Source organism: Melanostigma gelatinosum (genome assembly GCF_949748355.1).
Source record: "Melanostigma gelatinosum genome assembly, chromosome: 21".
In the NCBI taxonomy this organism is placed as follows: Eukaryota; Metazoa; Chordata; class Actinopteri; order Perciformes; family Zoarcidae; genus Melanostigma; species Melanostigma gelatinosum.
The window spans coordinates 5,496,998-5,521,405 of NC_136654.1; the positions used below are offsets into that span (position 1 = coordinate 5,496,998).

At 44.7% G+C, this 24,408-nt stretch overlaps 1 protein-coding gene across 1 annotated transcript; it reads right to left on the bottom strand.

The window, feature by feature from the left end:
* Window positions 1–54: 54 nt before the first annotated feature.
* Window positions 55–23,145, bottom strand: LOC306794658 (cytohesin-3-like). The gene is made up of 13 exons (XM_079292795.1): window positions 22,856–23,145; window positions 14,075–14,157; window positions 13,690–13,754; window positions 12,722–12,788; window positions 12,486–12,604; window positions 10,765–10,845; window positions 10,544–10,656; window positions 9,292–9,440; window positions 9,041–9,152; window positions 5,546–5,622; window positions 3,813–3,884; window positions 3,524–3,678; window positions 55–1,503 (listed from the first exon to the last, which is right to left on the bottom strand). Exons 1-13 carry the CDS (start codon window positions 22,872–22,874, stop codon window positions 1,431–1,433), a joined length of 1,185 nt encoding a protein of 394 aa, XP_079148921.1. The 5' UTR covers window positions 22,875–23,145; the 3' UTR covers window positions 55–1,430.
* Between the last annotated feature and the right edge of the window lie 1,263 nt (window positions 23,146–24,408).

Below are 24,408 nucleotides of genomic sequence, written 5' to 3' on the forward strand. Positions count from 1 at the left end.
GGAGTCGAGCTCTTTACTGAATTCACACGCACACAATGACTCGTTTTCTGATCAGCACGTCATTTTATTCAAAGTTTTCATCAAAGTATTCAGGAGCAGTTTTCCCAAACTAAGATCAAGTCATGTTTAACTCTCACAACTCCATCTGCTGAATGACAGATTAGGCTGCCTTGTTCTTGATCTGTGTTTGAGGGAAAGCAGTCCTCAGAGTCCAGTCAGCAGTCACAAGTATCCAGTATCTCCTTTGTTTAGCCTTTTCACGGGTGTTTTGCACCCGCCTATGTTCTACACTCTTCTCCAACTCAGCATCGTGACTTTTTACTTCATAAAACATGTATTATCTGATCCTCAGTAATAACCGTGTGAGGAGGGTTCACTGCTCTGCAAAAAAAGCTGCACACCGTCCCTCTTCCACTATTGTAATCTGTAAAGCTGTTAAACTAAAAAGTTGAACGGGTATATGCTACGGCCATTATGATGTACATGCTACATAAACACAACAAAGAAAAAGGGAAGAAAGAAACCCAGTATGTACAATATCTTCGATACATGCATAATGTAAGTTGGGGGCTGCCTCTTTTGTTAAACAAATTAAGAAAATAAATACAAAAGAAATGAACTTGAACACAGAGGTGGATCTTCAATACATAAAATGACCGTTGACAGAATTAATACAGGATGTACACAGCTTTTTAAAACTGGTCACATAAAAGGTCCGATACACTCAATATATGTGACGTATTCCTCAACCTGCATCAAATGCTTTAAAGAGGAAACAAGGGGGCGTTCTGTAAATGAAGTTTCTAGCTTGTAGAATAAATCTGTTTGCATATACAGTCACTTGAGTGTTTACAATCAGACCAGCTGATCTATAAGATTGAGGCTTTGTGTAGTTACAGGATTCTACAAAAACATTGTTGTTGGCAGTTGTCGGGACATTTCAGCTGAAGATAAAACGTAGACTGGCATCTGGGAGTCTTGTTGGCAGACAGCAGGCGGGCCGGTCCGGATGAAAGGGGAGGAGGAGGACTCGCAGGTTTCAAGTCCTCCCGTAGATTTAATTCCTTGTATGTCCAGCAGAGGGCAGTCTCGTCACAGCCACACTATGCAAAGATTTCCCATGATTCCAGTCATTGGCTTTAGTCCTCATTTGTTTTCATCCGGCTTAGTAAAAGTTTTGCACGCAGTCTCACCCAAAACGAACACCAGGGTCTGTGTCGGATGAAGAAACCAAGAGCCGAGGTGCAGACGGTCTTCAGGTGGAAATGAGCTAGAAAAACTCCAACCTGTGTCTGCTGCTCGTCCTCCAGACCTGAAAGAAGAAACGAGGGCTTCATCCCCCCCGTGACCAAACGCACACATACACCCGCGAGCACTCTGCTGGTCACAGACACGGCGGCGATGCAGGTGTGGTTGAAGGCGGGCGCTCATCATTTCTTATTGGCTATCCTCCGCTTCCTGGTGGCCAGCATGTCGTAGAAAGGATCCTTGCTGATGCTTGCTCTGCAAAAAGAGGAGAGAGAAGAAAGAACGGATCACTGATCCACTGTGAAATCTGTTTCTACAGAGAGGAGAAAAACACTGTTACACATGATCAAGTCGGGATGTTTTGAACATTCGAGGAGTATTCTGGGATGAGGTCCAGTAGTTTCTCTTTGTACTAACTTGTCCTTGATCTGTTTTGTATCCCTCAGTCATCCAGAGAGAAACCTGTTTCGCTTTAATTCTGAGTGATCAACAAAGCTTCACATGTACAGTTACACCTCACGCTCTTCCATCAAACTCCTCTTGCTATAATATATATATATATATATATATATATATATATATATATATATATATATATATATATATATATATATATATATATATAAATATATATATATATATCTCTCATTATTTAGGCTTTCCACAGAAAAAACCCAACACACTGAGCAACAAGATGCACCCAGTTACGCCACATAGATGTTGTCAGCTCGTCAATTTAAAGCGGTCTCGGAGGAGAATACTGTATCAGAATGTACGTAGGAAAGTCCAATTATTCCTGATAAGTGTGACAGGTTACCGTCATGACAAACAGTTGCCTATTTGCACACCCAGCAGACATGAAGCAACATTGTCATTCGTTTGAAGTCGTGTTTCTGTAAGTCACTCTGATGTTCACTCTCCTTTTTGCTCCGCTTTGGTCCCCACCAACTCCTGAGGGAAAGTGTCTTGCTCTTCAACCGAAAAACATGTTCCACTTTGTTCACCAGCTAGTTGCTTTGTCATTTTTTATCGGGCAAAGTGATTTAAATGGCTCCACAGTCTTCCACGCTCCCTGTAGGAAAATATAAGCCTCGTAAAAAGCCCTAAAGTGACTAAACTGACGATGAGAACAACGCTGAGTAACCCTCAGCCTTCCCAGCAGCAGAACAGTAGTAACACTGAGCTGGCACAGTCCTATAAGTGTGTGTTTGTGTGCGCATAGACCCTCACACCACAAGAGCAGTTTCCAGCCTCACAGATGAGTCAGATGGGACAGCGTGGCTACACTGTGTGTGTGTGTGTGTGTGTGTGTGTGTGGGAATCTGCTGACCACAGGACAGTCTGCCGCCCCAGCAGCTGAGTCAAGTGAGAAGGTGTTTGCGGCAGCACAGCTCTGTCCTTCTGAGTCCAATCTCTGATAATTCATTCTTCCAACAATGTTCCGGAAGAGGCTTCACATTATGATGTTCCAACTGGACTAAAACACTGCCGGTTCACCACTGAAGGGTCTGAGACGTGCTACGGACGTGTGAAACAGACAGTGTGTGTAATCTGAAGGTCAGGTGACTAAATCTCCCAAACAGAAAAAGGACCACCTCTCTCCTCTTTCCAATCACTTCGACTGTGTGTGAAGCAGCCTCACTCGGAACAAGACTTACAGTAAGTTAGCCAAAAAAACCATCACTTTCATTTAATGGATAAAGATATGTCAATGCTAAGTATTTTTCAATGTAATTAGAGCGTGGAAGCGTTGTGTAATATGATTTCTGCTGTGGTATTGATCATATTTTCCAGAGTAGCTGAAGCCGAGTGGACGATAACCAGCGATCTGATCAATTACCCATCGGCCCCAATTTAATGCTGCACCTCCACTCTTCTTACAGGTTAACGAGGCAGCGTTTCTACATGACGAATCAGGTGTAAGGGCTGCCAAAACACCTCGAAGAGAGCAGCAAGGCAAAGTGTCTGAGTAGGTGTGTGTGTGTGTGTGTGTGTGTGTGTGTGTGTGCTGAGCTCCAGTCAAAGGGAAGCAAGTTTATCCAGCAGAGCAGAAATCACCTCTGAGTGTTATCTGTGTGAGAAACAAAGTCACATTCAATCACCAGCGTGTATGTGTGTGTGTATTTGTGCTGGTCTGCTCTGTGTTAAAGAGTGTGTGTGTGTGTTGGTTTCTCACAGTCGAGGTCTGACATGAGAGTCTCACATGGGAGCAGCCCGGCGCTGGCTAAGTGCCCTCTCAGTGTAAATGGATCCACACTGACACGGCGTCTCTTACTTGATGGATTTGATCCACTCCTCCTTCTCCTCCGGCGTGGGGGCCGATATCCTGTACACCACGTGGTTGCCCTCAACAACTCGCCCGTCCGCCTCCGTCTTGCAGGCCTTGATCACCTGACCTTTGTGGCCGGGGTTGAAGAGCTCGAAGCAGTTCTGGGGAAACAGGAGGCAACCAGTTGATATACATGGTGAGAAAAATATATACGATCCGTGAGAAAATGTAGTTTAACTTTAAAAGAGAGACAGATTCAGGAGGGACAAGACAGTGTCTAGAAATGAGTTCTTACAGGTTTCCGGGGCTCGTCCACCTCTCTGATGCTGAGGTTCTCCAGAGGAATAATCCCACGAGGCTCTTTATCCTGGAAACACACACACACACACACACACACACACACTCAGCGTCAACACATTCAGGGCGCAATGACACATAATGAAGAAAGGATCCTGCCCAAATAAAATCACACACTCGAGTCTTTGAAGAAATGACTTCTGCTTCATTGTGTCTGTAGAATAGATCATTCTCAAATCAGACTGAAACCATCGTTAAAAACATCAGGCCTCTTGGGCCTACCACTGTTTTCATTGTTGCTGGTGTGTTTTTAAATTACATTCAATGTGTTACAGATATACAAGAAGACTATTTCCCCAGCAAGGAGCAAAAATACGAATGTCACAAAGTTGATGGAGTAACATTTTTCTACGTTACATGGAGCACCTTTGGTTTCCACCGAAGTATTTGAACCATTGTCTCTACATAATGAGCCTGCCGCCATCAAAGTTAAAATCAAGGTGGCGATAAAAGCACACTTGAAGTTTTTATTCATCCTGGTCACGTAGGGGACAGCGCCCGAGGGAAACATAACCCTATGCTCCCTACATCCTCCATCTTCCATCTTCCAGCGACTGCTTTTGTGTCTGCGGGGCCAGATGTGGGGGGGGGGGGGGGGGGGGACCTTGAGGAACAGCCTCGTGTCCTGCCTGTCATCTTCATACTAATGAGGGGGCACAGCAGGGGGAGGAAATGCCCTGGGACGGCTGCTCACAGCTGGCTGTGTGTGTGCTTTTTTTTGAGTGTGTGTACACCCACTGCAGTGTGTGTGTGTGTGTGTGTGTGTGCGCACGGAGGGATCGGTGCATGTGTGTGTTTGGGGAAGGGGGTGCTCTCAGAAATGGGGTGAAGCGTGGGTTGACAAGGCAGCGGGTTGGGGGAGGCACTTGGCTTGCGGCTTAGCGGTGCCAGATGTGCGCCGTAGACTTTGCAGATGTTTCCTATGATGCTTCGTGTCAATTGCTGGAGTGAGGGTCATTTAGGTCAAAGGGGCTGCATTTGTTAAAGTGCAGCGCTGGAAGGAAAATACCTCTGTCTTTAACTGTGTGTGTGTGTGTGTGTGTGAGGGAGATTACATGTGTAGCCTTTATTCTTTATGTTTTCACTTTACTTACAGTTTATCCAATTTAACTTAACTGACTACATTATTCATTTAAACATTATTTCACACAGTTAGCTAAACCACCAATATTTGATTTGATATTTAAAAATGTTAAACTATATTTATTGAGAAATTAATATGTTGATATTTTTGCTTTCTTGCAGAAAAAAGCAGCCAGCCGTTTGTTAGCTTAACCTAGCATAAAGCCTGGATATGTACCCCAAAAAAGGACCAAACGCAAAGTGTCAAATCAAGAATTTCTGGTTTTAAGGAGGGTTAAGTGCTGCACAATTTCCTGGCTGGGCGCAATGACTTCTCCATGTCGTCACCATCAGTTGGCCAGGCAACCAGTGGAATCTCCGGAGTCACCACTCCCGGCCGAGAAACAGTCAAACACATAACCCCCCATGAATCTTCTCATCTAACTCTCCGCATGTTCCTTTAACATCCACTCCGATCAAATGGTTTTTTTTTCTGTGGGCAATCTGCAAAGAGATGAATTTTTGTGTAACATGCATTCTGGTAAACAACAGAAGAACCCAGATTGAGTCCGTTCTGGCACATAGGAAAACCTCAATCTGCCGACTTACTGTTGTGTATTCAAAGTAATAGAGGCAGTTGTCGGTCAGAATGAACCACCGTCTCTTCCACGTCTTCACTCGGCCGCCTGCGGAGAAGAAAATGTCATGTTTGAGTTCAAACTTAAGAGGCGCCGGTGTTTGTGCATGTAGAGGTTAACCTCCACGTGCCACATCTGGTTCTGATCATCAGCTCTCTGCATTATTAGGCTCAATCAGAGGCCCCCAGCACCCCCTCCCAGTCTCAAGAGACGGATGCCCGAGGGGCCGGCTCAGCAGGGCTCGTTCAACACAGCGTTACCTTCCAGGAGAAGCCCCAGACAGGTACACACCACATACACGTGACAACTAAAGCACTCAACTTGTCTGACCAATGAGAGTGACTGAGGCAGAAAACTGTAATGATCGTCGCAGAGAGCGTTTGAATTTGAAAAATACAAGAAGTGAAACACAAGAGACACGTTCTCTCCATCTGCCTCCCGCATCAGTTGAAAGAAGATTATTGGGATTATTGGATTTTCTGTTAATTACATCATCAGTGATGCAATTTACCAAAAAAACCACAATGTGTCTGATGTCAATGTGCAGTCTGCAGATTGTGCCCCATAATAACATGTTTGCTGACTCAACAGGATGAGCACAAAGCAGCCGTTACTGATGTAATCAATGTTGGCTTGACCCAGATTTCACTATATACTGCCAGCTAGAGTGAAATGTCAAAAATCTGTCGTGTATTATTGATGAGAAATGTTTACTTTCAGATGCACTCGCTGCATTTAACTCATTCAAATGTAATGAGGATTTAAAATACGGTGTACTGTTGTTGGGTTCATACTAAATATTTGATTTTGCCGCTGACAATATGGCGGTCTGGAGAGCTACTTATCCCATTTAGCCAGTTGTTGAACTTCATCCTGAAAACCTGACATTCATCGTGGATTCCCGCTGCAGGACCTCCCATGTTTCCACGTCTCCAATGCTGATTTATCACTCACTTGTTTGTTTGTGGACGCTCCGGGGAGGGAGTATATGTGCACAAGTGTCAGGGAGTTAAAAGTCTTGCATCTCTCAATTTCATCATTTGAATTGTTGAACAGGATTAAAAATATTTCCCACTTGTGTAACTTAGTCAACAGCTTCTATGTTTGGATTTTTTTTTTTTTTTAATATATGTTTAAATAACTTTATTTTAAGACATGTTCACACGTGATGATGATGATGGATGCAGGCATATAGCAGCAGGCTCAGTCCTGGATAATAATGAAGTGTAATGAGAGCTCAAGGAGCTTCACAGCCTCATAGCAGTGCAGCAATATATCATATTGAACAGCCTGACAGGCCACCCGAGTGCTTCGTTCAAAAAAAAAACGTCTCTTATAAAGCATGGACTGTGCTGATGGAGCTAAAATTAGCGTGGAATTCACTAATGGGGGGAAAACTGGGGAAAATGATGCGACAAGTGCAGCTGATGGGATAGAGAGCAAATGAGAAAGGGGGGGGGGGCAGCAGCGTGGGGTGCTGAGGCCTGTGGGACAGGAACAGAGGGAGAAGAATGACAATAGGCAAGGGTCTCCTTTAATGCACTGCATGACCAGCCGCGCAGCGGCAGCTACATATTCCCACAGCGCAGACTCAAGCAGCCCGTTCATTCACTGAAGCCGAGCGTTCTGGCACAGGAGCTGTGTGACGCGTAGGGCCGTCTCGAATGGTACAGAGCGCGAGGCGACCTGTTCAGCTGAACTCTGGCTGTTTTTTTTGCTTCAGGGGATCTACGAAGAGGCAGACGTCGTTTTTGTCGGAGCAATGCAAAGCGAGAGTTGAAAATCAAAGCGTGCAGCAGTTTGATTTCGTCGTTTTGGTTTGACTTGCTCATGTTTTAAGGGGTCATTTGCGTTTTCACTTTCTTGCCGGGAGATGCCACGCCTGTAAATGAAATATGAAGCTAACATTACGGCCAGCAGCTTGGTTAGCTTAGCATGTCACAGGGATTGGAAACAGGGGAACGCACAGACACGACAGTGGCATCAATCTTATCGTCCAACTCTCAGCAAAAATGCGCGAAAGCACGTTTCACAAAAGCTGGCACTATTCCTTCAGATGCAATCAGTTGTCTTGTCAAACATGGAATTGAACATGAAGGTGAAAGCACCCAGAATTCTCCAGTGTAATTGTCAAACTTGCATGCAACTACAGTGAATACAGTAAATAAAGCCATTTTTGAATCCAAATAAGGAGTTTAAATAACTTGAATTAATATGGATTGGTTTCCAACTTGCCTGACGACTAATGATTTGCTTATGACTACATAACCTTTCGTAATAAAGAGACTGTACTGTGGTTATATGAGGTCGACGGTTATCTTTCATGCTGAGAATTCTTGCGTTTTCGCGTCCACACCATCTGAGACGAGCCCTCTGCGTCATCCAGAGCCACGAGAGGAATGCAGCCGATCCTCATGTAGAATTAGAGGGATCGCTGATCTCCAACCCGCCTTGGCTTTGAATGAGACAACCCATCACCTCACACTGCCGTTCTTATTAGCCCAATAACAGCTCTGATACACAAAGGCAATTAAATGAGGCGGCTAGCATGTTCAGGGGCCCGGTGTGCTGAGGAGATAATGGCAGCCAACGCCAGTGTGAGGGCGCTCTGCGATGCACCGAGAGGATGGAGGAAGGAGTGTTACCTACCTCCTTATACAGACAGTTAAGAAGGGACAGCCATCACAGAACAGAATGAGAGAACAGAACAAAAGGTGAAAGTGTGAACGGTTAGAGAAAAGGAGTGTGGAACAAAAAACAGAAGGATTTTGAAAGACACAACAAGCACAAAAATCACAATGCCAGTAATCAGAAAAAGTGAGAGGAGAGGAAGGAGAGGAGAGACGATACGAGACGAAGCGAAGAGGAGATGAAGGACGAGGGAAGAAAAGACACTTTGCAGTTCCTTCACAGATCTCCTAGCAATCTTCTCAAGCACCATCATGAAGGTGGGCAGTTTCTGGGCAAACATTTGTTTCCTCTCCCCGTATTAGCGCAAAGGGCTCACAGGTAAAAACAAGCTCAAAGTCTACAGCCATGCCAGTGGCTTAGTGAGGCTGTACTTGGATGGTCTGACACCACTATTGATATATTTCTCCATCTTGGACGATCAAGTTTTGTCCATTCCCTCAACAGTCAGCGCTATCAAGACAGTTTACGATTGGCGTAACGATGCAAACTTGTGTGTCAAAGTTCACCGAGCTCGAAAATTTCAGCAAATCTGGGCAGTTCCCTCGCAGTGAAATAATTCAACATAATATTACAAATGCTATTTTCCGCCATTGTTGCCCAAGAGCTGTCAACCTCCAACATGGCCGCCTGAAAGCCCATCATAAACAAGTTACACACAAACAAACGACACTCATCACCAGGGTATGTCTCAGCAAAACTGATGTTGAGGGTCTGCTTACAAATGATCAAATCGACACAATCAAAGGTGACTTCTTTTGACTCTAAATGCACATACCGAGCTTTAAGAGCCAGCCTTCTCTGTCGGGGTTGAAGAACGTGTGCGTCAGGTCGTTCCCATCATCTTCTGGGATTTTGAAGGGCTCGTTTTTGATGCTGTCGTAAAGGTTCTGCAGAGAGGTGAGGGAAAGTATTCATCCAAAAGGTGAACAGTAAGGGGAATGCCTCACTTAAGGAGCAGCCGTGACTAAGCGGTCGCAGAGACCGGTCATTGCACGGACGAAGAAAACACTACGGACAAATCCTCACCCTGAGAAGCTCCTCTGGCAGATCCCCTCCTTCGTTGATGCCTCTGTTCATGGAGATGAAGCGTTCCACGGGGGGCTTGTCTCTGACGTTGGGGTTATGGAGGCTGGTGTTCAGCATGATGATAGCAAATGACAGCACGTAGCAGGTATCTGAGAGCAACAAAAAGGGAATCGGATCAAAAATACAAAACGGATCATTAATATCCAGTTTCTATGAGTTTTATTTTCCCAAGTTTAACCAACCAAATTGTCTTTAGTGTGGTGTTACACTTACAGGTTCCAGTACATATAACAGGATGTCATCAGCATATGGTGATATTTTTTCCTCATTTCCGTTTCTCCGTACACATTTTTTTATATTGCTATGACAGATAGTTAAGGGGATTGGAAAGTGAATCCTAATTCCTCTCAATATAGATTTACTTTTAGTTTTTATTCATTTAAAGGAATTTTCTCAGTGACTGGAACAGACAAAGACTCAGCGAATAGACGGAGTGGACTATTCTTTTCCTGTACTGCATTTGTATTTGAGAGAGAGAGGTGGAAGTGGGATCAAAAGTCGGGGGGAGGCAAAGCTTTAGTCTCTCTACTGTGAGTTAATGTTCAGACACACACACGGGCCAGTGGCTGCCTTTAAATGAATCATTCATCCCTCTCTGTCTGCCTCCTCTCACTGGCACACTTTGGTCCTGGCTGTGCTGCGATGCCTATTGTCTGCCCACTAACACAATTCTCTGTAAAAAAAAAAGAAAAGAGGAGGAGCTTTGCACACAGTGTAATACGGGGCGAGAGCAGCTGCTAACCGCGAGAGGAATGTCAGTGGATTGAAACACTCGATGTGCATGATGAAACACAGAGCGAGAGATGGATTTCTCATTCCATTGGTGATCGCTGGTTTATTTGATGCTTTTTATGAATTCACCCTCAACCATCTCGTACACAATACGTTGCTCTAAAACCTCTTTCATTATTTACTGACTGTTGTAGCTGTTTATTACAAGACCATGTATCACTCAGCCTGATTCAGTCTTCCTAAATAATGGATGTCCCTTGTTTGTTGCTGGTTGTTTACTCTGAACTCATCTTAAAATAAAAATATTGCAACAGTATTTACTTATATAACTACATTAACATCCAAATCAAGTCAAATGAAGACATTTGGACCATGACATGGTTGTGAGTCGAGTCAAGCGTGACACTAAAAAGGTTGTGCGCCACTAGTTTACACTGCAGCAGCCTGCTTTGTGTCTGACCTGTCGACTGGAAGACCCCGGGGTTGCACTGGCAGTAGCGCGAGGCAAACGACTCCATCATACGGTCGATCTTCTGGGCTTCACCTGGCAAACGGAAACTCCACAGGAACTGGCTGCAATTGAGAGGGAGAGGAGGGGATTTCATTTGTGACGCCACGGGGAGTCAGGGTAGCTGACTTTTTTCTGCTCAATATTTTTTTTTGGTCAATCGCTCTGCTGACCGGAGTGCTTGGACGAGATTGAGGTCTGCAAACTCGTGCAGCTCCACAAAAGTATGCAGCACCTTGAGGTTGAAGTCATCCCTGGTGGGGGGAAAAAAAAAATACAGATGAGAAAATCTGATTTCCAACGTCATCCTATCTCTAAGCAATTCCTTTTATTTCAAAGAGCAGGAAGACCATCCAGAGAAGATGTACGATAACTCTCAACACAATGTGAACCCAGAAAAACATATTCCCTCCATGAAAGCATTTCTCAACCTGAATTCCTGTTTCTTAGCATTCCTGTCATATATGTGCACTTATTCATACCAGGCGCTGAGCGTGCAGTCTGGAAGCAATTTAAACAGCTGGCTGATGCCGAGTATTTCTCCACCCGGAGGGAGGGGGGGGGGGGGGAGCTTAACCCAAACCACACAGGCTCTTCTGGTCAGAGGTTTGTTTGGCCATTGGTGGGACTTTAGTAGGAAAAGTCAACAGCTGCTCTCAGGCTGCGGTCACAGCTCCTCACATCTTGTTTGTTGTACATCAGGGGCCATGATCCTGATCCTGGATCGGCTTTGCGATGTGTATTGTTCAAAAGTAGCCGGGAATTTCCTGACTGAGCAATTTTGGGTGTATTTTTTAGAAAGACGTCGTGGAAAGGCTGAGAAAAGAACAGAAAGCGTTGGCTGACGCGAAACAAACATCCAACTTGTTTTTCGCAATAACTGTCATGATTTGGTCGATGACTTTGGGGCTTTCGTCTTCTTGTACCCTGTACTGGCCAAATGAAATTAATCCTGTCCTACGAGGGCTATATATAATGTATTGCTGTTGGTACATTTATTACAAAGAAATGGGAATGTGGCCTGCTGTTTGTAAAAAAAAAAAAAAAAAAAAAATGAAATTGCATATGTACAATATGTGTCTCGGTGTGATCGCAATGAGTGTATTGTATGCAACAAACAAAGCTGAATTATACAGGAACAATAAAAAGGTCTGGTTGCGTAATTTCGGAGTCAATCACCCACATCCATCTATTCTCCTTCGAGCTATTTTTCTCCTCCTTCCTCCTTTTCATGTGTGCTTCCCTCCTGTTTTCCCCTCTCTTCATCTCCCTCTGCACTCAGCATGTAATGATAGGTTCCTGCTCCCTGCATAAGCTCAATTAGTGATAATTACTGAGCGCAAACCCTCAGCCTGTGTTTAGTGTGATTTCCACTGGGTAGGTGGCCTCTTTGATGATCGTCCATGAGTAAAGCCTATTGCCAACAAGAGGAGTCCCCAGAGGCCCCGTTATCCAGGATCCCCTCAAAAATGTACCCTTTTCTGTTTCATTCTGCGATACTTCCCCTCTCTCTCTCTCTGCCCTCTTGCAGATCCCTTTTCCTGTCTTTTTATTGAGTGTATTTTGGCCCTGTACGCCTCAGAGTATGTTCTACTATCTAATCTCACCCTCAGATAACACCATATAGCTCCCTGGCTGCAGGACTTCCTTTCTTCTTCATCATCCAGCAGTCTGGCCTGAGATCTGAGGAGCTGGATGGCCCTTTTATTACCAGTTATAAGTCCACATAGGTGGACAATGACAAGACTCCCACACTGACTCAAAAGATTCATGTTGGAGGGGGTCAATCGTGCTCTCTATCAATCCAGTCCATAATGTCTTTCTCTAATCACAGGGGGAGCATAAATCTCATGTAAGGACTTTCTCCTGCAGCCTGACGGATGCTCTGTCTCACCGCTCGCCCAAGTAATCTCCGATGACGGTCTTGTTGAGACCCTCGCCTTTGTAGAGGAACTGGGAGATGTCCTCAGGGGTGTGCTGGAGGAGGTCGTTCTCCAACAGGAACTGGATTCCCTGAAGGCGAAAATGAGAAAACAGGACGGTTGATCGTCTCAATGGAGTACGGATGAAGGAAAGTGTCAGGGCTGAGAATGGATCGCTCTTCAGACAGCGGAGCCTGTTACACGGTACCTTCTTTGGATCCATGTTGAACTTCTTCCTGCCCATGGCGATCTGCTTGTTTCTCTGGGATGATTTACTAGAACACAGACGCATTTAATTGGCGTTACTGGCGCGTATTAACCCAAAACAACACTGAGAATAACAGATTGTCAAGTACCTGAATGTCAAAACATACTTTATTTAAAGTCCCAACAGTGATTTTTTATTTCCTGCCGCATCTGTTCCCATCATACGTGTGTGCACATAATCTGGAGAAACATATGCACAGAGACACCTGGCACATGCGGTATGCTGTACATTGACTCTCATTATTTGTTTCATGCAGCTGTTTGCTTTCACACTTTCTAGTCAATAAGTCAATATTTGATCTATAAAAAAAAACACCAGGTAGCTATGGCAACCTAATATTTCTATGATATAAAATGACGTCCTTCCCAGCCTACGGCCGTGTAATCCAACTGCCTTTTGACGTCTCATGAGCCTACATGCAAATCCAAAACAGCCTTTTAGACTATTAACGCACTCTACTGCCTTCAAAGAACAACGACATCCACAGATCATATCACTGAACTAAATGTATAAATAACATATAAATATACCCAAAATACAGGAACATTGTAAAGACTATTGCTTTGGCCCTGGTGTCATCATGTTTCTAGTTAAATTAATGTACAAGGTACACCTACAATCTAATGCAATGCAATACATCAGCTCTACATTATACCACTAAGAAGCTTACATTATATATATATATATATATATATATATATATATATATATATATATATATATATATATATATATAAAATATATAATGTTCAGTTTCTGTCTCAATAAGTTGAATTTAAACATTTACACACACTGTGTTGTCAAGCCACCAAGTGCCTGAAAACACTTGATAACTACTCTGTTACTGATACATACGAGATGTAAACATCAAACATGCACAAACTGCAACTTCAGTTACCGGTACTTACCTTTCTCCCACACAGGTCAGCTGCTCGATCTCCGTCATGACCTCCGCTATCTCAAACTTCAGCCTCTGAGAGAAAAAGAGTGAGCCGGTTGGTTTCTTTCTTTAAATTGAAACTGGGAAAAAGAAAGTGTAAAGGCATGCAAAGGCAGAGGATGTACTGCAGGTCTATTTGCATTATGTACAGCATGCAAATAGACCTGCAGGTCAGAAATAACTGCTCCTATTTTGGTTTCCAGTTCCACATTCAAATGATCTGCTGTCAATACAGTACATGACAATTATCAGGAACAACAAAACGATCAACCTAGCTCCAATGCGCTGCTGAGACGAAGCTCAAATGTATCCTGAACATATTGTATATTACACACACACACACACACACACACCTCAATATCGTCGAGCAGCTCTCTCTTCCTGCGTCGGATGTTTGACAGCTCGTCCCTCTCCTCCAGAGACAGATCCTCAGGAACTGAAAACATGTGATGGAGAGAAAACACAGCTTATATGCAATACAACTGTGAGCGCTCTGAATGTGGCTCCAAAGCCAATTAGTGCTCTCAAAAAGTTCCAAGGCTGTTTTTGTCAGGATCCAGGATTCCCCTGTCTGTTGTGGTGTGCCATGTGCTCTGTTTGTCCTCTGCCTTCAGACACCTCCCAGGGCCGCACCCTTAATCGTGCACGGCTGAGGACACTCAAGCTGATCACCTCCTGCAGCCTGACACACCAGACTCAGGGCCCCTTAATGAGTAGCCTGCCACTATATAAACTCTGGTCCTGCAGTCTGGGAGTGTCAGGTCGTACGGTCTTCAACCCGCTGAAACCCTGTGGATTACACTCCACGGCTCTGCCCTCCTTGTGTTTGTGGATGCGCTCCGCCGCTCTGCTCTCGTTGTGGTCTACGGATTACACTCTGTCGACTCCAGTATCGAGCCACGGGACTTCACGCCGTCAACTCACCAGCCCTCCAGTGTCGAGCCACGGGACTCACACCATCGATCTGTCAACTCTCCAGTGTCGAGCCACGGGACATCACACTGTCGATCTGCCACTCGGGTGTCGGACCACGGGCTCCACACCTGCACCCACCTGTCTATAAATAAAACCTGTTTAACATTCACTTCTGTCTCCTGTGGTCTTGCGTTTGGGTCCTATCTGTGAACTCCCGTGACAGTTTTACACAAATCCTCAATCTTCTACTTGAGGATTGCTTTCTGCATCCGTCCGTTTGCCCAACGAAAGATCTCAAACAAAGCACTACCTGTTGGTGAAGGATGCATTGTTGCTGAGGGTTAATGTTTGGAGCAACAGTTCGACATTTTGGTAAATTACTCTTGCAGAGTTCGATAAGAAGATGAATACCACTCTGATATCTGTCCAGTGAATATATATATATATATATATATGGCTGTTACTTTCAAACAGCTCAGGCTTCAGGTGAGCTGTTTTACCCTGTTTCCAGTCTGTATCGAACATCCATCTGTCTGGATGTTTGTATGTATACATATGTTGCTCAGAGGAAGATGAAAGCTCCGTGTTTTCCATTTGCCCGAGGCCGTGCATTAGCTAATGGAGATTTCTACTGGCTGTATGTGCGCATGATTACAATCTTGATTGATTACAAATCTAATGAAAAGCAGAGGATGCTCCCTTTAATAAAAGCCTGTCACCATTAACGGCAGAGCACTGCTATTATCCTCAAAACCAGGTCTCTCTTACTGTGTTATGTATTGCAATATATGTCTTTCAAACCACACATTTGACAATAGAAAGGACTATAAAACCAGTGTCAGGGTTTCTGTTCCAGTCATCTTGTTTAGTGGTGGGGGGAGCTCTTCTACAGAGGTGGTCCACCAATTACATTATTGACACACCTCCCTGTGACCCTCTGTGACTCATTCAGGAAATTCGTTTAGTGTCTTCAGCAAGAGAGGTCACGGTAGGGCTGGTCTTTACCTCCACGTCGGCTCAAACCAAACACAGCCACGCTTGAATGTTAATCCACTAAAATCGTTTGTGGTGCGAGTCATTGCTTTGTAGCGATCGATAGACCTTGGGAGGGTCGCATCGTCCAACAGTGGGCTATAGCTGCATTTGGTGAGGGAGCTCATTTAAATTTGTGCGTGAGAAAACTGGACTTGAAGTCAAATGAAGCCGCTATATGGAAATCCACTGCATGGAGTGGTGGGTTGAGAGGGTCCAAAGGGTTTAAACTCCAACACGTGCGCCACGGAACAAGAGGCTCGGGTAATTTCCCCCCGAAAAACAAAATCCCTCAAAATCTACTCTCAGGCGTAAATCCCCTGCTGCTCTTCACACCCAAAACCAACAACTGTCCCCGGCCACCCACTGAAACCAGAGGCTTTGATGGCATTTAAACGAATGCAGGGATGCTTTGACACGCACAAACCCCCACACCGGTCCGCAGCAACCCTCAGTTTCAGAACTTTCACCATGCTTATTTTGGTCACATATCAATATGCTTAAGCCCTTTGTTAGAGTGGACGGACAGAGAGGGGAAATAAATCAGATTTAAAAGGCCGTTTCAAGTATTCATACCAGTGGCGAGGTACTCGGAGCACATGGAGCTCAGAGAGAGAATCCCACGCTCACTTAACACTGGCCGCGCTCCCAGTTTTCACCGACTCGTGTGAGTGAGAGAGGGATTTGTCGAGATCTAGTGGCTTTAGACTCGCGACTTTACCGGCGGTAATGTCTTTTAAAGTGGATGAGCTTTAAAAAAAAAAGAAAAGGAAAAAAGATAACCCTGTTACTCTGGTTGGCCTTTCAGGACAATGGGACACATGCAAGGAAACAGGAAGGCAAGGGAAAGTTGCTCTTGGATCCAGACTCTAATCTGAAACCAGCCCAAATCCCTGTAAGTGTAGACGAAGACATGCTCTGTGTTAAAGCCTGGGTCAGAAAGAGACAGACAGTCAGTCAGACAGACACGTGCACAGAACCGCACGTGAGCACATGCACACTAAGACCAGCTGGCACGAATCCCACACATTCGCCCCCCCCATCAGTACACTCACTGTGTTGTCCAGTAATAATTCAGGAACAACAGTCCCGGCGGTCGCGTGAGAAGAGAGATTTGGGGAGCTAATATGGCTTCTAGTTTTTAACTACATCTGGGGCTCGGGGAGCTGAAGAGCCCTCACGCTGATTGCTCTGGTTAATCTGCAGGTTTGGGCAGGGACCTCCTGCTGTGAGTGCATTTGTGCGAGTGTGTGGTTGCAGAGGAGGTGGTCTGCACACGATGGCCTCCTTATATCACACATCTGCTCGGCATCAGCACTATGTCAATATTGGATTCGATGAACGCCGAATCGGGGGGGGGGGGGGGGGGGGTCTTCCACTGCCACATGCTGGCGGCCAAAGTAACCGTAATCTGACGATTTGATCGGCCTGAGAATGGATTAAATGGATGCTGTTTCTTCTGGCGTCCGGGCAAGATGAGGGGCTTTCACAGGCTGAGAAAAGATATCTATCTTGGGAGGCAATTTTGAAATCCGTACGGCTGCTTTTCATTCTGTACGCCCTCGAATGAGGGGGAATACGTTCCGATATCTCCGATGACGCTGACGGTGTCCAGACGCCAGCAGGGAGAGGGTCAACCTGGATGATTGGCACAGACTTCAAGCCTTTCGTTGTGCAGCTCTGTTGACCGGGGACGTAGTAGCTCTGCGTCGGCTTGGAGGTCCAGGATGTTCCTGTGGCGTTCGTGCGCCTGCCCGCAAAAACACTGACTCTGGCGGACAACCCTTATCCCATTCACAATGGCACCAGAGCGACCTTTGATCGTTACAACAGAAACCACCCGCAAAGTTCTCTCTTGGTATTGGCTCTAAGTTCCCTACAGCTCCTTATAGATGGATCGCGTTTAATATCAACCTGTCCCATGGCTACATGCTGGATCAAAGACAGCTCTGGCCTCAAGTTTAAATGGAACATTAGGAAATATATATGCACTTGATCATGAAAAACAGAGCAGGAAATGAAATGAAAGAGTGCCAGGGCATGTTATTAAAGTGAGAACGAGCTGGGCGTTGGTGTGGTTCTCCATTTCTATTGAGCCAGAAGCCAAGAAACACACGCCTACCCTCCAGACTCTCTCTCTCTCTGAACACACATCCCTCATGTCTGCATGGTCAGCTGGACCCGGTTTTCTCTTTACCCTCCTTCCACTGACATTAGGTGTGGACTACTCACACACACAGTACATCTCTGCCGCCATTAATGCCTGTCTGTGTTCTCCTCCCAGACTCCCGCTCATTCAATTTGCCGTTCCTTTTGTCTCCCATCTGCTCTCCGTCTCACGCTTAAAGAGCTTCCCCCTCTCGACAGCAATAACTCCAGGCAAAGGCATACCTCTAATCACAACAGCCGAAATGTTGCCTTACAATGTCTTGTGTTCCCCTCCCACACACACACACACTGCCATGGTGATGGGAACATGTCGGGAAGCCTCCCAAGTCTCTCTCTCTCTCTCTTAATCAGGTCCATATGTAGTCTTCTCGCTCAACACTTAAGTAGTGCAGTTTGTTACAAGCTCCGGCTCAATCCCTGCACATCACGCGCCAGCACTGTCTGTGTTTGTGTATTTGTCTGGTTGCATGTGGTGTACTTTACTGTATATTTAATCTTCTAATGTTGTACCACAAAACCCATAATCTTGGCCGTCAAGATGAATTTCTGTTCTTTCCAAATCTCCCCTTAAGCCTTGAAACAACACAGCCAGCCTGCCGGGTCAACCAAAGAGATGGTAAAGAGTGCATTTTAGCACATTTTGTTGGCATGTGTGTCGACACACAATAAGAGACGCGTTTTTTCCTTAAACATTGCCGACATTCATTTCAGGCTACTGGGGTGTTTCAGGAAATTTGGAAGTGGTGATGAATTCAATCCAGCTCCATGTTTTTACACCCAAAGGGAGAATTCTTTCTGCAGCCAGGTGAATAAAACAGATGTGAAGTATGGAAGGAATTCACATAAAAGCAAAAGGTTTTTAAAAAGGATTTATAGCTTAAGATACACCTATATATCACCATGCAGTGTTTGGTGGTATGTGTTCTGGTCAAACACTTGACAGTTTGGGAAATAAACGTAGCTGAGCACAAAGACTGGAAACCAGGAGGGGGAAACTTCTAAATCCGCCAGGAAATAGTCTGTGACACAACACCTGCAAACACCCAACATGTCCTTTTCACGTCTAGATGTCGGCAAAAATCGAATATATTTATTTTCCAAAATGTCGAACTATCACTTTATCTACTGATGTCGGGACAGCTGTGGAACAGATGTTGGCGTAACCAGCTAGAAATGTCATCGTCTGTTCCCTAAAGACAGACAGGTCTCTTTGTTTACGTTAATAATGGAGGGTAAAATGCTGCAAAACTCAGCATCCATATTTGTAGCTTTATTACACACGGCTTCTGTGATGCCTTTACTTTTCATTCTTAATAAGATGAATTGAGCTTCAACTAATTACGGATGAATGATTATTATTTTTTTCCTCTTGCTTAATCTAATGCACGAAGTAGAAAAAAATACCTATCATGAGTTCACAGATCGCTCGGTGATGTCTTCATGTTTTGTCTGATCAACAGTCCAAAACCTGAAAATATTTAGTTTACTATCATGGAAGACTAAATGGGACCAAAAAAATCCCATTTGAGAGGGTGGAACTAGTGACCAGTTCTTTGCCATTTTTGCCAAAATAGCTGTAATGCACTTTACCTGTAAGCAGATTCCACATGCGGTGCGTCTCCAGGGAGACGTTAGGTAGATGCAGAGAGACACAGATGTCTGAACTCTGTTCTGCTGCTATCTAGCCCTTCAGCACCGACCACTTTACAATAAGCCGGCCAGACTCCCTGGGCGAAGTTTAGCTGGTGACTCTCTGATGTCCTCCCACACACTCACCCTACAGCCACAACAAAGGCCGTGCCCTAATCACACCAACTTCCCCTTCTTACCAGCTAATCCCCCTCAGAACTACAGCACTATCGGCGCCAAGGAATCACACATACAGAGTGTTGATTCAGGTTTCCCCAAAAAGCCACCCTAGCTTGGGTTTCATGCCTGCTGGGTGAATGGCATGTGACATAATTGCATCCAGTCACATGTCCAGTAAGTTTGAGGAGAAGATTACAAAAAAAAATGCAGAGAAGAAAGGCAGGTTTTTCTTTCTGCTGGAGATATTTTCAGCCGAGGCGTGACACTGCACACAGACACTGCCGCGTGTGCACCATTCAAAAGGCCCCGACAGACAAAACAGCAAGTGCTGCAGTCAGATGCCATTTGTTATTTCAGCGCACATTCACACATTCGGTCCAAAGAGAACAGAAGAATTGGAGGAAAGGCCTTTCCCATTCAACTTTTCCCACGGTCAGATAGACAGAAGAGCGTTGATTGACACAGCAGGGTTATCACCACACTCACACAGGATACATGGTCAAGGAAGCCCCGTTAACAAACATTTCAGCACATTCTGTGGCGTCTGAACCCACAAACACGAGGCATGTTTTGCTGAGGAGCTCCGGTCGTCACAGGCGTCTTTATTTAGGTGCAAGGCATTTTTAAAAGGTTCTATTCATTTCAGCGTTTTAATACCCCAAACTCCCAAAACAGACGTTGAGTCAGCCCCTTGACTGCAGCATAACAAAGCTGCTGTAAAGAAGAGAAAATACAAGAGAGCCAAGTGTTAAAATCCGTGGCCTCCATCCAGACGTGCAGTGAACCGCTTTCCAGCCAATTTCTGCGTCTGTGTTTTTTCCACTCCTCCATCCAGCTATACGACGACGCTAAAAATAGACATGCGAGTAATAAAAACACTGAGAATTTCTCAGCCTGTTGACGATTTTCATCCATTTGGAGGCCAGGCTCTGTCTGCTCTGTGGCATGTTAACGGAGCAGAGAAGCGGCAACTCTGATTAGCGAGCGCTGTAAACATGCACGAATGAATCCCATGCTACGACGGAGCACCGCAAAAATAATGCACACTGCCACCGTTTATAGTGTCATTCATTGTGCGGATACGTTTAGCTGAGAAACAAGCGTGCAGGTCCGTCTCCCTTTCGCTGCAACACCACCGGCATTCCACCGATGCTGTCGCTTACGGCAAAGACAGGCTCAGTCTGCAAAAGGCCTCTCAGTTCAGAAACTTCCTCATCCCTTCCTCAGTTTGTGGCCCTGGTTAATCAGTGACTCTGATCACCTGAATGCAGCCCCCCCTTAGCCGTTCATACAACATGTATTAATCCTAAAGAGTATCATGGCATCTGTTCACTGTGGTTTACTGTTATCCTGATCCAAACAGTGCAGGTCCTGATTCAAAACTATTAAGTTATTATAGTAACTTTATATTTCTTTTATTTTGACCAATAAATGACCCAGTGAATTAATTGGCTTGATGTGGGTGTGACTGTGACTTCAGCTGCTGGAAGTGACTGTTGGAGACACATTTATCTCTAAGTGCTCGTGCTGTGATACCAGAGTATATCAAGGTGTGTGCATGTGAACAATGTTAAGTGATGCGTGCAAGAGAGCGAGAGGCGGCGTGGGTGTGAGTGAGCGAATGAGAACTCTTCATTACGTTCACGTTTATGGTAAGTTATTTTAATAACTCTCTCGCCGGCGGCACACAATCTCTCCGGGCTTGTGTCGTATGTTTCCAGTTTGATCACCAGACTCTCTGACATCCTGTCACATGTTTCAGTGACCGGTATCTCTTTCTTTGACTGATCTGTGGCGGGCGGATCATGTGATGAACAGACTTTTTTTTTTAAGGGGACATTTCTGCTCTCTGGCACGGTTTGAATCACAAAGAGGATACACAGGCCCAATCCTACACTGTGATTTCAGAATATTCTTACTTTCAACAAGCCTCTGAAACAACATTTAGACCACGGTGAAAACCTCTCCTTTGAAACAAACACGCAAAATAAATTAGATTTTGTTTATGCAAAGTTTTCTCGTAAAGCTAGTGAAGTGTCCAAAATACAAAAGGGTTCTTCCCCCCTGGATCATGAATATGCTAAATTACTTTCATGGTAGTTTGCCCTTTATTTGGCCCAGATATGGACATGTCTTGTCTCTCCTGGATCATGCTAATCTATCACAGTTTAACTGACAAACTGTTATGAGCGTACTGCCATTTGTTTACACGACACCGCCTTCGAGGTCTTCAGCCCTCAAGGCGGTTTGGATTATCTGCTCGGAAGCATCCTGCATGCGTGTTTCAGCACACATATCGTATAATAACAACTGATATGGGACTCCGGGCTGCAGCCGACCATGTGAGCAGTATATCCTGGTTGGACATGCAGCTGCACAGGCTCAATTCATTCAGACTTATCACAACACCACACATTCAGGTCTGTGGCACCAAATACTCCTCCATGCCTGTTTTAATACTCACTGTTGGCTGTGGCCCAATGTGACCTTAGTGTACTTAACCCCCACCTATAGTGTTAGCTTATGTATGCAACTCATTAATAGCAGTCCCTTATTTTTTCGCTTAATATGCATGTTTTCTATCCCAAATAGTGCATTCAAAGGGATTTTATTTTGCTGTATTTACTATATTTTGCACAGTTTTCAGCTCCTGCAGCAATGTGTTAATCTCCTGTGGTATCACGATATGACTATTTCTTTTCATTTTAAATATTTTTGGCAAAATCCTCCATATGGAAGGCTGCCAGTCAGACATCTTATCAATTTCCACAACGAGATAGTGGGAGCAACTTCAAAGCCTTACAGCAAGACATCAAACAGACGGAAAAGGTGCATGCGTGAAAAAAATTGCCTGCTTATTTTTGGTGTGTGTGCGTGTGTTTCAACCATGAATTCAACGTTTCTATACATGTTTCTGTACAGGAGACTCTTTCTCACCTGCGAAAAACAAACCGTTTTGATGAGAAATGCTCCTTTAATACCAGCTCCTAAATCATGACAGCCTACCGTTGTTGTTTTTCTGGGCAGGTCTGCAGAAAAAACAACAACAACACAACATCCTGGTTCTGAAATACCTCCATGCATCTCCGTACATCCGCGTCTCCTCCTGACTCACACACACACACACACACACATCCATACCGTGCATCCACCCCTGCACACTGAGGAGAGGAGAACAATGTGGGTCTGCAATAAAAACACAGCCTTACCGTGGTTGTCTTCATCCATATTGATTGTAGCAGTGACAGGGCAGTCCGGCAGGAAGGTGTGTATGTAGAGTGTTTTTAACGGGTTTTTTTTTTTTTTGTCTTTGCTTTCCCTGCTGGCAGACAGTCCAAAGAGCCGGGTGAGACAGAAGAAGTGGAGTTGGACTGGTGCGAAGATGTCAACAAGAGAAAATAGTATAAAAGGTGAGAGAGAAAAAAGAAGCCGCAGGGAGGAGGTCCGCAGATACCGAAGGGCTATTTCAGAGGTGTCTGCCGGCGATGTGAGAGAGCGGCGGCGCTTCTCCCTCTCTGCTCTGCTCCATCCCCAGCTGTCTGCGTTCACGTGCGCTACGCTGCGTCCACGGCGACGTCACCAAGCCCCGCCCCTGCTAATAGCACCCCCACACGCTACACACACGTATACACACGCAGACACACAAAGAACATATTCTAAAGGCAGTTCAATTTAAATATAGCCGGTAAATGCTTGATTTGTGATTCAAACTTAGAAATATAAACAAAAAATAAATAAATCCCAGAAAAAATCCAGAGGACCAGGGGTGGAGGAAGTATTTAAAAGTAAAATAAGCAATATAAAACTGAAAAACGTTAAGTTAAATTGAGATTTTAGGGGGCAATACTTCTCTCCATTGTGTAACAATTATTTGCTGAATCCAGTTACATTCAGTCCAATAGGGTATGTTGTCAGTAAACATGTCGTAAATGAATCTCAAATTGTATCATATTATCTAATCTATTTATTTAGAAGAGTTAATTATTACCCTCTCCATTATAAATCGATTTGACAGAGCATTTGTCACCCTTATTTGTTTCAGATAATTGGGTTTACTGGGGTTTTATTTACAGCATGTGTCTGGCCCTAACTAATTCTGTTCTACGAACACTGGTGCAATGTTAGAGTCTGTGTAAAATGTATAATTGGTGGGAATGATGGCCAAATGTACACTGGGAAGAACCAGGGTCTTAGACATTAGTCTCTGAATCTTTGCACACAATAGTGTCTCTTTAAATCTCATGTCTGCATGTGGCACCAGTGAGGAATGAGGATACAGCAACTGAATTGTGTGGACAAGATAAAAGAAGCCGAAACCGACTGAGGATAACGTCAAGAACCAGTTTTACACGACATCTTAGAGGGTCTGTACAACACACAAAGACTTCCAGCCAGTGTTTCGTTGCTCTTTAAGGTCAGAGGACAGGCTCCTTGAGTTCAGTCAGGGGTTAAACTCCTGAATCAATGATGTGAAGGTAAACTGATAAGCACAAGAAACATGCCAGGGGTACCTTTGGTTTTATTGCAGATTCAATGTATCTGCTTTATCTCTTGAAGCTACTTCCATATACGTTCAAAATAAAACATACTCTTGCAAGTTTGCAAGTCACTTTGTTTGACATTCATGATTTACAGTGAAATATTTGATTCATACATTTGGTGAACAAACGCCTCTAAAGTTCTGACCTCATTCTGACCTCATACCTCCGCCTCTCTTTCCTTATTGGCGATGCAGGCATGAGGACGGGACACCTTTGAAGGC

What these genes read in the sequence shown, in the direction of transcription:
- LOC306794658 (XM_079292795.1), bottom strand. An exon ending in TCAACATGGATCCAAAGAAG is followed by an intron (nt 12,605 to 12,721) that starts GTACCGTGTAAC and finishes TTTCGCCTTCAG; the next exon opens with GGAATCCAGTTCCTGTTGGA. An exon ending in TGCCAGAGGAGCTTCTCAGG is followed by an intron (nt 9,153 to 9,291) that starts GTGAGGATTTGT and finishes ACCTCTCTGCAG; the next exon opens with AACCTTTACGACAGCATCAA.